The sequence below is a fragment of the Marmota monax genome, unplaced genomic scaffold, assembly GCF_021218885.2.
Source record: "Marmota monax isolate L192 unplaced genomic scaffold, Marmota_monax_Labrador192_F-V1.1 WCK01_AAM20220418_F8-fsc00012, whole genome shotgun sequence".
NCBI lineage: Eukaryota > Metazoa > Chordata > Mammalia > Rodentia > Sciuridae > Marmota > Marmota monax.
Window position 1 is genome coordinate 7,432,355 of NW_026695227.1, and position 13,835 is coordinate 7,446,189.

The 13,835-nt window shown below is 33.7% G+C and overlaps 1 protein-coding gene across 30 annotated transcripts in view; it reads left to right on the forward strand.

Annotated features, from left to right (window-relative positions):
* The window catches only part of Plekha5 (pleckstrin homology domain containing A5), a 231,330-nt gene that overhangs the window by 143,576 nt on the left and 73,919 nt on the right, over positions 1-13,835 (forward strand). For 16 of the 30 annotated variants that reach the window (XM_058576263.1, XM_058576264.1, XM_058576265.1 and 13 more), the window contains 4 exons: positions 4,347-4,447; positions 8,152-8,267; positions 8,554-8,571; positions 12,480-12,947. In XM_058576263.1, the coding sequence (XP_058432246.1) occupies positions 4,347-4,447; positions 8,152-8,267; positions 8,554-8,571; positions 12,480-12,947 (703 nt within the window). Of the gene's footprint in view, positions 1-4,346; positions 4,448-5,389; positions 6,410-8,106; positions 8,268-8,553; positions 8,572-12,479; positions 12,948-13,835 lie in introns of those variants that run through there. The other 14 variants (XM_058576244.1, XM_058576250.1, XM_058576247.1 and 11 more) reach the window with 4 other exon arrangements.

Genomic DNA, 13,835 nt, shown 5'->3' on the forward strand with positions numbered 1-13,835 from the left:
TCTTCTCTACTTCAAAGTCTAATTGGAAACTGTCACCTCTTAAATAATTAGATTGTCAATCCATAATTAATAATTTACTACTTTTCTTAAGAAGTATGAGTTATGGGAATGAGTTTTAGAACCAATTAGCAATTTTTAAGTCTATTTTTCAGTTACATAAAAGATATATGGAAAAATCTTATGGTCATCTGTGATAGAAATATAACACATATTAACCTTCAAAATATGGAATTTCTAGAAGCTGGGCACGGTGGTGCATACCTATAATCCCAGTGGCTCAGAAGGCTAAGGCAGGAGGATTAAGAGTTCAAAGCCAGCCTCAGCAAAAAGTGAGGCACTAAGTTTTTAACTCAGTGAAACCCTGTCTCTAAATAAAATATAAAATAGGGCTAGGGGTGTGGCTCAGTAGTCAAGTGCCCCTTAGTTCAATCCCTGGTACCCAAAAACAGCAATAACAATGACAAAATTTGGAATTACTAGAATTGTTTTTATCATTTTACTCCCCAGCAAAATGTGGTTGAAAAGTACTGCTGAGTCAGAATTAACCGAATATAAAATTTCATTTTATTGTAGCTATATTATCAGGCATCAATTGTGGTATTATCTTACATTAAGTGTCGAGCTTACTCTATAATTATCTCCCCAAAGGTTTTCCCACTTTTAAAGAAAGTTAGGACTTGTCTCTCCAGCATTATCCCTGTGCTTATAATTTATACTTTGTTCTTTTTCTATAAATTTGTGGACTATAATATAGAGTTTAAAATGAGACTAGGAAAATATTTACTGTTTCTATTTTTTTTATTCCTAATATGGAAATTGCTTTATTAATTTTAAAAGGATATTATTAACCACCTGCAGTTTATTTGTTTGTTTGTTTGTTTTACCAGGGATTGAACCCAGAAACGCTTACATATTTTACTTAGACACAAGCTTAGGACCTCAGCCTTCCCACGCCTCTGAGACTACAAGTATTTGCCACCATTCCCAGCTAACCACCTGCATTTTACATTTGATGTATTTATTAATTGTAATAGTATCCGAGATAGGAATTTTTTCTTAGAAAATGTAGAAAGGAAAGAAAACAGTTAACTCTCTTCTGCTCTTCAGCTGATTAGAAAGAAGTGTATAAAGTTTTTAAATTTTTATCCAAAGAGAAATGTTAGGTTTTAAATAAAAATCAGCAGATGGAAGTCCAATACCACACTGTGACACAGCACTGAAGTTCCTCTACCCTGTTATTCAGTCTTTTGACAAAACTTAAATTGGGACTTAGTTCAGTCAACAAATATTTATTGCAGATCCTGTTTCCAAGTATTGAAAAAATAGCAGTGTGAGAAAACTCTTCATGAAATGTGCATCGTAGAGGGAAGAGGGATATGGTAAATAAGGTCAGAATATGAAAGGTGGACATGGCGGAAAGGATCATCGGATGAATATTCTGGGCAGGTGTTTAGATAATGAGATCCAAATAACAAGGAAGAGCCAAAGTGAACAGAGTATTGGGAGTTGGGGTGGAGAGGGGAGAACAATGCAAAGCCTCTGAATTAGGAAAGTTGAATCTTGGATGTTGAATTTAGAATGTTGAAGGAGGAGGGAAAAAAAAAAAGCAAACCAAGTTGTGGAGCTACCAATAGGGAAGGAGATAAGACAAGACAAATAGAGATCACACCATGTAGAACTCTTTGGAGTCTGAATTCTACCATAAAAGTCATAAAGAAACAAGTAAAATGTTTTTAAACATAAAAATTGTGTTTACAATTTACATTATCACAAGATCCCTCAAGCTGTTAATGGAGAGTGCACTGAATAGGGGAAAGGAAAAGACTTGGTAGGAATTACTATGTAGAGATGATGATGCCCTAAACGAAGGTAGTGAGCTTTTTTTTGAGACACTAGACACTAGTTAGATGGTAGGATGTAAAAATGAAAAAACTAAACCTGTCTTGATGGAAGTCACAGATTAGCTGACAAAGTCTAAAACAAATGCCATAGTACATGCTTATTTATGTTCAGGTGAGTATTGACCATGCCTGTACAAGGAAGGAATCAGAAAATAAGAGTGATCCGGCCAAAGAACTTACTGTGCACAAAGCACATGTGTGCTTGTCATATTTGTAAAATGACAAAGGACTTATATTGCTAAAATTAAAGTTCTATCTGAAGACCCAATAAGGTATTTGTTTGCCATCCTAATGAATCTTAACTCTTATCCTTAGCTCAAGAATAATAACAGGATAAAACATACATTTTAGAAAAATCACTAACACTTGAACTAGAAGCCAAGAGCCCAGATTAGAAATGATAATTAGTAATAATATAATTACCCAGCTGTAATTGTATATATTTCACATTCCCAGATATTTTTAAAGCTAACCTTGAAATTAGGAATCTAAAATGTCACTTTACTCCAATAAAATATTGAGATTTTTATGGCTCCTATCCAAAGTTGTGTTCCCTGGAAAGTAAATTCTGTGATTAATGTGTAGAAGGCATATTATTGGAGAGTGTTCTTGGGACCACCACCTATGGCAAGGAAAACAAGGAAGAAGAATGGAGCAGAAAGAGTAATTGCCCATATAGTCTCTAAAGGACCTCAGCCAGACCTATGGCAAGTTTGTTCACTCTCTTTAACATTACTCAGAACCTACTCTTTGCTTGGCAGTGTCTGAAGCACTCTATCTGGTGAGGCAGCATTTAGGATAAAACTAAACAAGAATGTCATGATTAAGAGCGTTTGAAGACTCTAGTAAAGAATTCTTAAGATGGTCATTTGACAGAAATGAATATTGTATATACACTGGTATTTAATTTAATAATAATGGCAATATTTATTGGACACTTAAATATGTGCTGAATTCTTTGTATTAACTCATTTAACCCTCATAACAATCTTTTGAGGTAACTCCTAATTTGTGCTCAGTTTTATAGATGATGAAACTAATGTTCTGAGCATTAATAATATGCCCCAAATCTCACAGCTAGTTAATGCCAGACTGGAAACAATCTGTAATGCAAGGAAATCACCATACTGTACTACCTCTACATATTATATAGCAACTTTAGGAAAGATAATTTTATTATGGAACATAAAAGAAGGTATTTGATGACTTCATGAGCTGTTTCTGATTAAATCCTTTATTTGTAAACAAAACTGGATTTAAAATTAGAATATGACATTTTTTGGAATGGACATATTCTGCATGTTTGAAGACTACTTTCCAGATCTTTTTTAATGCTTTGGACTGAGTATGCACTTCTGTTGATTCTTTTTTGTATTACCGAAATACATCTGAATGAGCACAATATAATAAAAACAAAATTTTGTTCCATTGTTCTGAGAAAAACTATAGATATAATTAACCTCCATCTAATGTATCTTTTTTCCCTTTTGGAAGTTTCACCATGTATCCTAGAAATGAAGAAAAAATAAGTAAAACCCCTTCTTAAATTCAGGGTAACTTTTGAAAGCACACAGAAAGCATAATAAAAATATTTTCCATGTATAGTTTTCCCTCATTGGTGATTTCACCAGCCCAACATACAACTTAATTAATTTGTCTTTTAGTTCTATAACTAGTTAACTAACTTTAGTTCTAGTTATTTCAAATTTTATAAAGGCCTCTGCCCCAAGCTATAATTTAACAACATGCATCTGTGCTGTGCCAAAATAAATGTTTTGTTCTTTTTGTTGGTTGGTTGGTTAGTTGGTTGGTTGGTTGGTTTTGGTACTGGGGATTTAACCCTGGGGTGCTTTACCACTGAGCTATATCTCCAGCCCCTTTTTATTTGAGACAGGGCCTCGCTGAGTTGCTTAGGGCCTTGTAAAGTTGCTGAAGATGACTTTGAACTTGCAAAACATTTTATATTAGGGTAACCAAGGAAAGCCTCATTGATGAGTCAGTTGAGCAAAGACTGAAGGATGTAAGCAAGTGAACCACATATTTACCTGGCATTAAAATGGTTGGGCATTTAAATCCTACCATAAATGTGGGTAGGATTAAAGTTTTTGTGTAATCACTTACATGCTAATGTATTTTGAGGGAATACTATGCAAAGGGATTTTATAGAATGCAGCACCACATAAACCAAAGAAGTGTACAATGTTTTTGTGTGTAAGAGACATTTTTTGTAAGCAATTTTTTATTTGCTTAGAATAGGAAAACCTGTTGATAATAAATAAATATCTTTCTGCTATTTGAAGTTTTCATTTAAAACCTTAGAAAGATCTGCCTAAACGTAAATACAATTATATATAAGAACCTTTTGATTTGTTCCAAATAAATTTTGAGAAAACTTATTCTGCTTCATGAGAACATTTAACATTCTAATCCAATATTATCTCTTAGATGAGAAAGAAGAGGGTATCCTGGGAAGCATACTATTACCTAGTTTTCAGATAGCTATGCTAACCTCTGAGGATCACATTAATCGCAAATATGCTTTTAAGGTAAGGAAATAATCGTGCTGTTTTATTCTGTGTTTAAAACTTGCATTGATTATAAAAATAGATATTGATCCACAGATTTGGGAAAAGATATTTCAGCTATGCTGTTTTTTTTAATATTTAAAATATTAATTAATGGTCTTATAGTAGTTGTATGGGACAAAGTCCCTTTAGGAAACATGCTGAAATATTCAGAGATCTGGTGCCTTCATACCTGTTTTCAATTGGTTCTAGATAAAGAATGTCAAAATGCTAAATAATTCATAAATATAGATACAGATGTCCTGGTGATCATCATGCTGTTCTTTCAAAGTTACTATATGCTGGAATTTTTTCATAATAAATTTGTGGTAAGAGAATTATAAAAGACAACTGGTTTTTGGCATAATATATGTGTATTTATGAATTTATAGGATAATTGCAAACATGTTCTTAGGTCTAAGTGTATAATGCTCATCTGATAATTTTCCCGAGACAACTGAAGTTAAGACATTAAATCTGCCATTATTAAATCCAACCAGACCTGAGATCCACTCCCATGACATTACCTGCTCATCTCTGTGATTTTGCTGGTTTGTGGATCACTTTCAGTAAAAAACACTTTAATGCTAAATAGGTAAATTTTTGTTTTCAAAAACCATGCTGCATTTCTTGTCTTAATGATTATGACTAAAATAAATTCCAAAAGTTAACCTCTTTTTTTTTCCCTGCCCCTTGTCCTCCCTTTTTTTCCCTCACTTTGGGTCACTTATGTTTGAAGAACTCTAAAGGGTTTAATGTAGAAATTTCATTTTAAAGAAAAAGAGGCAAGTAAGAATAATATATACTATCGTTTAACAATAAAAAGTGTTTATCTTGTTATCAATTTATTCAATTTTAAATACTTGTTTACCTCCCCCCCCCCCCCCCACCCTGCCTTGGTACCAGGAATTGAACCCAGGGGCACTTAACTACTGAGCCACATTCCCAGCCCTTTTTATTTTTTGTTTTGAGGCAGGGTCTTGCTAAGTTGCTTAGGACCTGACTAAGTTGCTGAGGCTGGCTTTGAATTTGCAGTCCTCCTTCCTCAGCCTCTCGAACTGCTGGGCCTATTTACTTTAAAAGAATACTAAGGATCACAATTGATTTATAACTTTAGGTAATTAATGTATTATGTTATTAGGTATAGAGGTAAGAGGAGTAGAGATAGAAGGATGGGATAAATATGGATAACCTTTTGAGAACATAATATGAGGCCTGAGGATAAAAGAGGAGTAACTTCTTATTTAAATAAAATTTATCAGAATAAACTTATAAACAGTGAGTAAGGCCGGGCACAGTGGTGCACGCCTGTGATCCCAGTGGCTCAGAGGCTGAGACAGGAGGATTGTGAGTTCAAAGCCAGCCTCAGCAATAGTGAGGCGCTAACTAACTCAGTGAGACCCTGTCTCTAAATAAAAATACAAAATAGGGCTGGGGATGTGGCTCAGTGGTCATGTGCCCCTGAGTTCAATCCCCAATACCGCCCCCTCCCCCCCAAAAAAAAGAAACAATGGGTAAACTAGAGGAAAAAAATTAAATATTTTTAAGTATTGTAACAAAATGTTATAGCAAAATGTGGATAAACATAATAACTTTATAAAATACACATGTAGGACTATATAATAGTAATTCTGTTATTTGGTTAGAAGCTTAAGTTTTTTGTTGCTTGTCAATTTAGCCGATGTTTATTGAGTTTTTTTCTGTTTGTAGGACAGTTTGCCTGGATTCTTAGACTCTTAAAAAATATTAGAATTTTAAAATAGCAATAAAAGTAAATACACGTTTAATATATTTTTTCTGTAATTATTTGATTTAATTTTATTTTTTCTACAACAAGAAGAGTAATTGCTGTCTCAAATTCTCTCTTCCATGGTGTTTCTTCTGAATTTATGATCTGCTTTATTACTGAGTCTGTTGACACTGATGCTACTACTTATCAAAAGGGTAAGTAGTGGGTTGGGGTTGTGGCTCAGAGCACTTGCCTTGCACATGTGAGGTACTGGGTTCAGTCCTCAGCACCACATAAAAATAAATAAAGAAAATAAACATATTATGTCCATGTATAACTAAAAAAAAAAAATTTAAATTAAGTAGAAACATCATAGATAAATACTGTATATACTCAAGCATGGAACATAAAGCTGGATTGGGTAGTTTGACATCTGGTAAATATTTCCACTTGACTGATAGCAAGAGTGGGTGGCCTTCTAGCATGGGCAGTGACTTTTTATTTTTTCAGAAGCCTGCTTGGACAGTTCAGTGACATTTTGTGGCAGTTTTAATAATTTGAACAATATGGGGCATTTGATCTGTTTCTTTTGAGCTGTGTTGATATGGTTATTTCCTATATAATCAAGTGAAATTGATTGGTTATGCCATTATTTTTAATAGTGTGTTCATTAAATTTATGTGTATCCTTAAAAAAAAAAGTTTTCAGAAACTAATTTGGCATCGTAGATGAAGTAGATAATCAGATCTTAGAAGAATGAAGTATGTGGTTCCAGATTTATTCCTTTCCTTTTTTTACATTTATTTAGCACACTAACTATATACTTATTATGCTTCCCTCACTCTAGGCTGAAATAGCCTAATGGGCCATCTAATGGACAATGATCACAGACTTTTAGAGATGGGTGGGTTTACTGGGAGTTATATCTCTATCCCTTTTTATTTTTTATTTTGAGACAGAGACTCACAAAGTTGTCCAGGCTGGTTTCAAAATTGTGGTTTTTCTGCCTTAGCCTCCTGAATAGCTAGGGTTATAAGCATGTACCACTGTGGAGGAAATTAAAAACATTTCCTCACTCCTGACCTCCACTTTCTTTCCTGCTTCAACACAGCTTTTTCTGCTCTCCTTCTTTGCAAGTCAGACCAGAGATTAAGATCAATGTTTAGTGTTTACACCCTGTACAGGCATCTCATCAGCATCTTTTGTTTTCCTTCTGTTTCACTGATAAAGATGCAGATTGAACCATGATTTAAAAAAAAAAAAAAAAAAAAGCAGGTGTTAGTGGTAGAGTGCTTGCTTAGCATGAGTGAGGCCCTGGGTTTGTTCAATCCCTAGTAACAAAAAAAAAGAAGAAGAAGAAGAAGTAGTAGAAAAACCTGTATCAGTTACATGAGGTTTCTTCTAACTGAAACTGTTATTTAAATTTTAACTATGAAACTAAAAAAGATAAAAATTAATAGGAAGTAATCATTTTTTTAATCATTTATAAATCTTTTATTTTAGTTTGTGTATAGATGTCTGCTAAGATTTCTACAAAGTAACAGCAGCTTTTGAGAACTAAACAAGTTGTTAACACCAGGGGGAAATTTTGTTGCTAGTTGCTCATTATTCTTGCAGTGACTTGCAGTAGTGAAAATTGCTAGAGATGTATACATGGAAAAGACAGCATTAAATGCTTCATTTCGTAACATTCTTTCCTTCCTAACTACTTTTTTTTTTTTTTTTTAATTTTTAGAGAACACACAACTAAAAGAAAAATTAAGAGAAAAATAGTATCTTTTTCAACATTACTACTTATAGTTTTTCTTAAATTACTTTATATCACATACAAAAGAAGTCTACTTTTCTTTGAAATAAAATAGTAATGATCTAGGTAAGGAACCACTTACCTTTTTTTCTTTTTCTTTTACAGGATTCCATATTTTTATGATAAAATGATCGTGTTATTTTCAATCAGGCAGCCCATCCAAACATGCGGACATATTATTTCTGCACTGATACAGGAAAGGAAATGGAGTTGTGGATGAAAGCCATGTTAGATGCTGCCCTTGTACAGACAGAACCTGTGAAAAGGTAAAGGCCTATAAGGAAAATAACAGTGATTTCCACTTTCATTTTATTCCATACCTTGCAAGTATTCATTATCATATACATATCATTTTAGTAGTCATGATATAAAATCAGTTTTCCCTTAGAAAGCAAGGATTAATTCATGTTTATATTAAGTTAATATGACTTTTGTTTAAGATACCACGTACATTTTTATTTCACCTTTCCTCTTTACTCATTTTCACCTATCAGTGTACTGGGGTGAATCTAGAATCCTAACATTCAAACTGAATGTTCTTTCTTCTTACAGAATTACCTTTAATTTCCGGTAAGTACATTTTTAATTGTTATTTTAAAGCTACACAGAATTTTTATTCTTCAAGACAGTGTTTTTTACAAGATCCTAAATCTTAGGAGAGAATTTATTGTCATGAAGTTAATTTGTTTTTATTTTATGTTTATTTTGAAGTTTAATAAATTATAATAAGAAATTTGAGGAATTTTATTTAACATTTTCTACTGAATTCTGATTATTTTATGATGAATATTTCCAGAAAATAGTTCATCGAGCATTTAAATTATTTCTAAATATATCCACTTCTTAATTAATTGTACCTTCTTTCTTTTAAAACTCCATTACTCAGATTCCTTCATAATATAGGTATGTACTATTAAAATTGATCTAAGAATGGTTTCTCTTTCCTGCTTGAAGATATGAATCATTTTTAATACTCAACTATATTAAAAACTAGTCAAAATAAATCTGTTTCTCAAACAACACAAATAGAAGCTGAATAAATGTACTTTAAAAAATAAGTGTTTATATATATTCCTATATTTTTAAAAAGATTTATAATACAATTAAGTTTTGTTTCTAGTCAGTGATAATTGAATACATTTATTTATTTGATATCAGGGATTGAACCCAGGGGCTCTTAACCACTGAGCCACATCCCCAGCCTTTTTAATGTTTTGTTATGAGACAGGGTCTTGCCGAGTTTCTTAAGGCCTTGCTAAGTTTCTGAGGCTGGGTTTGAACTTGAGATCCTCCTGCCTCAGCCTCATGAGTCACTGGGATTACAGGCATGCACCACCAGCCTGGCCCATTATTTTCATTTTATATGTCTTATTATATTTGTGTGTGTGTATTGTTTTTGTTTTGTTTGTAAACTTCATTTTGTATTGGGTTCTGAAGATCTAGCCCAGAGGCTTTTACATAATAAACATAATAAACAAGCACTGCATCACTGAGACATACTCCCAAACCTACATTTTAATTTTTGATCTACGTAACAGTGATTATAAATATTTTTGGGATACAGTGTTACATTTCAAAACATGTATATAGTCCCATCTATGTATGATATATCAAAGTATATAAGTGCATTCTACTGTCATATATAACTAATTAAAACAAATAAAAAAATTTAAAAAAAATGTATATAGTGTGTGATGATCATATCAGGCATACCTGTTACCTTATACGTATTTCTTTTATTAGAAGCATTCAAAATCCTCTCTACTAGTTATTTTTAAATATTCAGTTAATTAGTATCAACTATACTTTTCCTATTGGGTTACAGTAGTTATTCCTCCTATCCAGCTGCACACCTGGACCCATTTCCATCCTCGATCCATCCTTTCCCCTTCATGCTTTTCCATACTTTGATAATCACTATTGTGTTCTCTACTTCTTTAAACATTTTAGGTTTCATATGTAAGTGAGAACATTTTTGTCTTTCTATACTTTGCTTATCTTTTTTCACATAATGATCTTTGGTTCATCCATGTCACAGCAAATGACAGAGTTACTGTCTTTCATTGCTGAATAATTATATACCATTGTGTGTGTGTGTGTCTATATATCTAAATTATTTCTAAATATATCGACTTCTTAATTTATATATATACTATTTTTTGTGTGTATATACCTATACACACACATACGCATGTATATATATCACACATAGATATGTCACATTTTCTTTATCCATTCATTCATCAGTGAACATCCAGATTGATTTCATATTTTGATTATTGTGGACAATATTGTTTATTGTCATGCAGTAAACATGAAAATGTTGATGTGTCTTTGAAATACTGATTTTAGTTCCTTTGGATATAGTCCCAGTAGTGGAATTTCTAGATCAGATGGCAATTCTATTTTTAGTTTTTTGAGGAACCTTCATACCTTTTTCCATAATGGCTGTACTAACTTTTGCTATATTTTCTGTAATAGCTTAAATGTTATTCTTTTAAATTAGATCATGAGTTTTGCATTAGATAGTGAGTTTTGCATTATTTATGTGATCTTAGCATAGTTTTCTGAGTCACTTTTTCATTTACAAAGAAGTCATCTTTGTGTCTTTTACCTGATATCCTCAATGAAAAATCTTTAGGAAAAGCACATGGTCCTAATTTAGAGGAATAACTTTAGATAGATAGACTAGAAATGAAGAGATTTGAATTTTTTTAAAGATAGCCACATAGTATTACATGCCTGTAATCCCAGGAACTCAGGAGGTTGAGGCAAGAGGTTTACAGGTTTTAGGCCAGTCTCAGCAACTTAACAGGGCTCTGAGAAACTTATTGAGAACTTGTCTTAACATTTAAAAATATAAAGAGCTGAGAATATAGCTCAGTGGTAAAGCACCCCTGTCTTCAATCCCCAATATTAAAAAAAAATAATAAGATATTTAATATTCAGTGCTAATTCCCCACTGCCCAAAATTCAGCAAGGATAAATTTGCTTTGTGTGGAAGTTTTTCTAATAATATTACCCTGCAAGGGAAAGAAGGTCCCTAGTATATCTTAGTAAACTTTTCCTATTTCTGTTATTTATTCCAATCTGGAAGCTGTGGTTTATATCTAACTTAAATATGAAGGTAGGCTATAACTTACTCCAAGAAAACTTATTGCATTTCTTTTCATTTTGTCCTTAACCACTGTTTCCCAAACTGTCTGTAGATATCTTATATCTATATATCTTTATAGTTGGAATGTAGACATATGTATGTGGGTATATTATATTTTCCACACATCACAAAACTTGGTAGCAAAAAACATGTAGGCTCAATTAGGAATATTATTATATGTATTGAAAAGTGGAAGGCCATGCAGAATGACTTATGTTGCAATCCCAGCATCTTGGGAGGCTGAGGCAGAAAAATTCCAAATTCAAGGCCAGCCTGGGCAACATAGTAAGACCCTTTCTCAAAACAAAATGTAAAAGGAATTTGGGGATTAGCTTAGTGGTAGAGTACCCATGAAAAGAAACATGAAAGTTAGCCAGTTCCTGAGAGTCCTCCCTGAATGGCATGATATTGGCAGCTTGATACAAATTCAGGTACTCAACTTGATCTTGTCAGAGCATGGATATGATAGGCTCAGAAAAACTGATTCTCATCAAAAAGGCCTAGAGATAGCAACTGGAATGGTTGGTAGTGACCTCTCAAGTGGCCCAGACACATGCTGTGAATTACCGCTTTCCTTGGTTGGGCAAATAAACAGAAAATATCAGATTCTAATCCAGAATTGTTCGATAAGAACACTTCTGGTCCTAAGGGATGTGCCTGCCACTGATTAATTCATCTGGTTCTCATAACAGCCCTCTAATCTTGGTACTGCAATTAAACCCATTTCCAAAGACAAATTTGAGGCAAGTTTCTGTACCTTGTCCAAAGACAGCTAGTCACTGGTAGAATTGGTCACTGAAAACAATGTAGTCTGTCTCCACAAGCTCTAAAACCATGCTTACATATTCTTGCACACAAAGAGCTAGTCTTACAGTTTAGATCTGTGATAGCATCAGGCTGTGATTTCCTATTGCAGCTATTCCTACTAGCACTCATGTTTGTCTCATGGGAAAGCTAACCATCATGGCTGGGAGCCATGTTTATTTCAAGTGACTGACTACAATTTTGTTGTTTTAACTGTTAAAAGAAATCTCATTTGCTTTATTTCCAGATTTCTAATGGTGGGGGCACACACCACTTTTTATCCTCTAGTGCTTTTTACTTATGATTTCTTCTTCCCCTCTCTGTTTATATATTTTGGTGATGTGCTTGAATGTTAATACCACAGCTTTAAGGATTTCAGCAGACTTGTCCTCTGTGACTCTTTTTGGGTATATTTGCTTGTTTTTGTGATGTCAGATTTTTCCTAGATTGAATCCCAAGTATAACACCTGCCTTATTTCATCTGATTTACTATGATTTTTTTTTTCTCTAATTTCAGAGTGGACAAGATTACATCCGAAAGTATACCAACTAAAGAAACCAATAACATTCCCAACCATAGAGTGCTAATTAAACCAGAGGCCCAAAACAACCAAAAAAACAAGGAAATAGGCAAAATTGAAGAAAAAAGGGCATTAGAAGCTGAAAAATACGGATTTCAGAAGGATGGTCAAGATAGACCTTTGACAAAAATTAATAGTGTAAAGTTGAATTCTTTGCCATCTGAATATGATAGTGGGTCATCATGCCTAGCCCAGACTGCACACTACAGACAAGTCAATGTGAATAGTTCAGAGAACAAAATAGTCAATGTCAGCCTAGCAGATCTTAGAGGAGGAAATTACCCAAATACAGGGCCTTTGCACACAGAAGCTGATCGAGTCATACAAAGAACAAATTCAATGCAACAGTTGGAACAATGGATTAAAATCCAGAAAGGGAGGGGACATGAAGAAGAAACCAGAGGGTAAGTGTCTTGTTACTCAGAATTCAGGTTTCTTTGATGTTTTGTTGGTGGAGACTGGTTTCTGAGCTACTACTTGAAAGTATTAGATATTATAGTTTGGTCTTTTGCTCATAGTGATCAGACGTAAATATTTTTTTTTCTGTTCTTCATTGTGCCGTCATTTTGTTTTGCTGGTAGCAAGGGGTTATCCTTCCGGGTCCAGCACAAGGAAAGACTTATAACTTGTAGGTAAAGGTCAAGTTTTGGATGATGGAGAGACTAAGCCCTATTCTCACCTTGTCCCTCTGCCACTATCTCCTCCTCCTGGAATTCTAGTTAATAGAGATTTGTCTCTAACTTCCCCACTTCCCTAATATGACTCTCCTTCCTTATGAGCTTCTACATCCTAGTGCTGATCTGACTTTCCTTCCTTATCCTAGAGCAATGTAAGGAGATCTTGAGACAAATATCATGGAGATAATTAAGTTTTATTATTTTCTAATTCTCAAGACTCATTCCTGGACTTTCTTTAATAAATCAGAAGGCACATGACTAAGTGTTAATTTTTTTCCTCTAGTCAGGTATGGTGGCATACACCTTAATCCCAGTGACTTGAAAGGCTGGGGCAGGAGGATCACAAGTTCAAGACCTGCCTAGGCAATTGAGCAAGACCTTGTCTCAAAATAAGAAATTCTAGAGATGTACCTCAGAGGTACACATACACACACACACACACCAAAAAAAAATTGTGGTTCCTGTGAGTCTGTATCTCCAAAGAGATACAGACTGAACTTGAATATAGTTGGAAATGGCATCAGTATATCAAAATAATTAAAAGTAAGTGTGAAGGGCTGGGGATATAGCTCAGTTTGTAGAGTGCTTGCCTCACATTCACAAGGCCCTTGATTC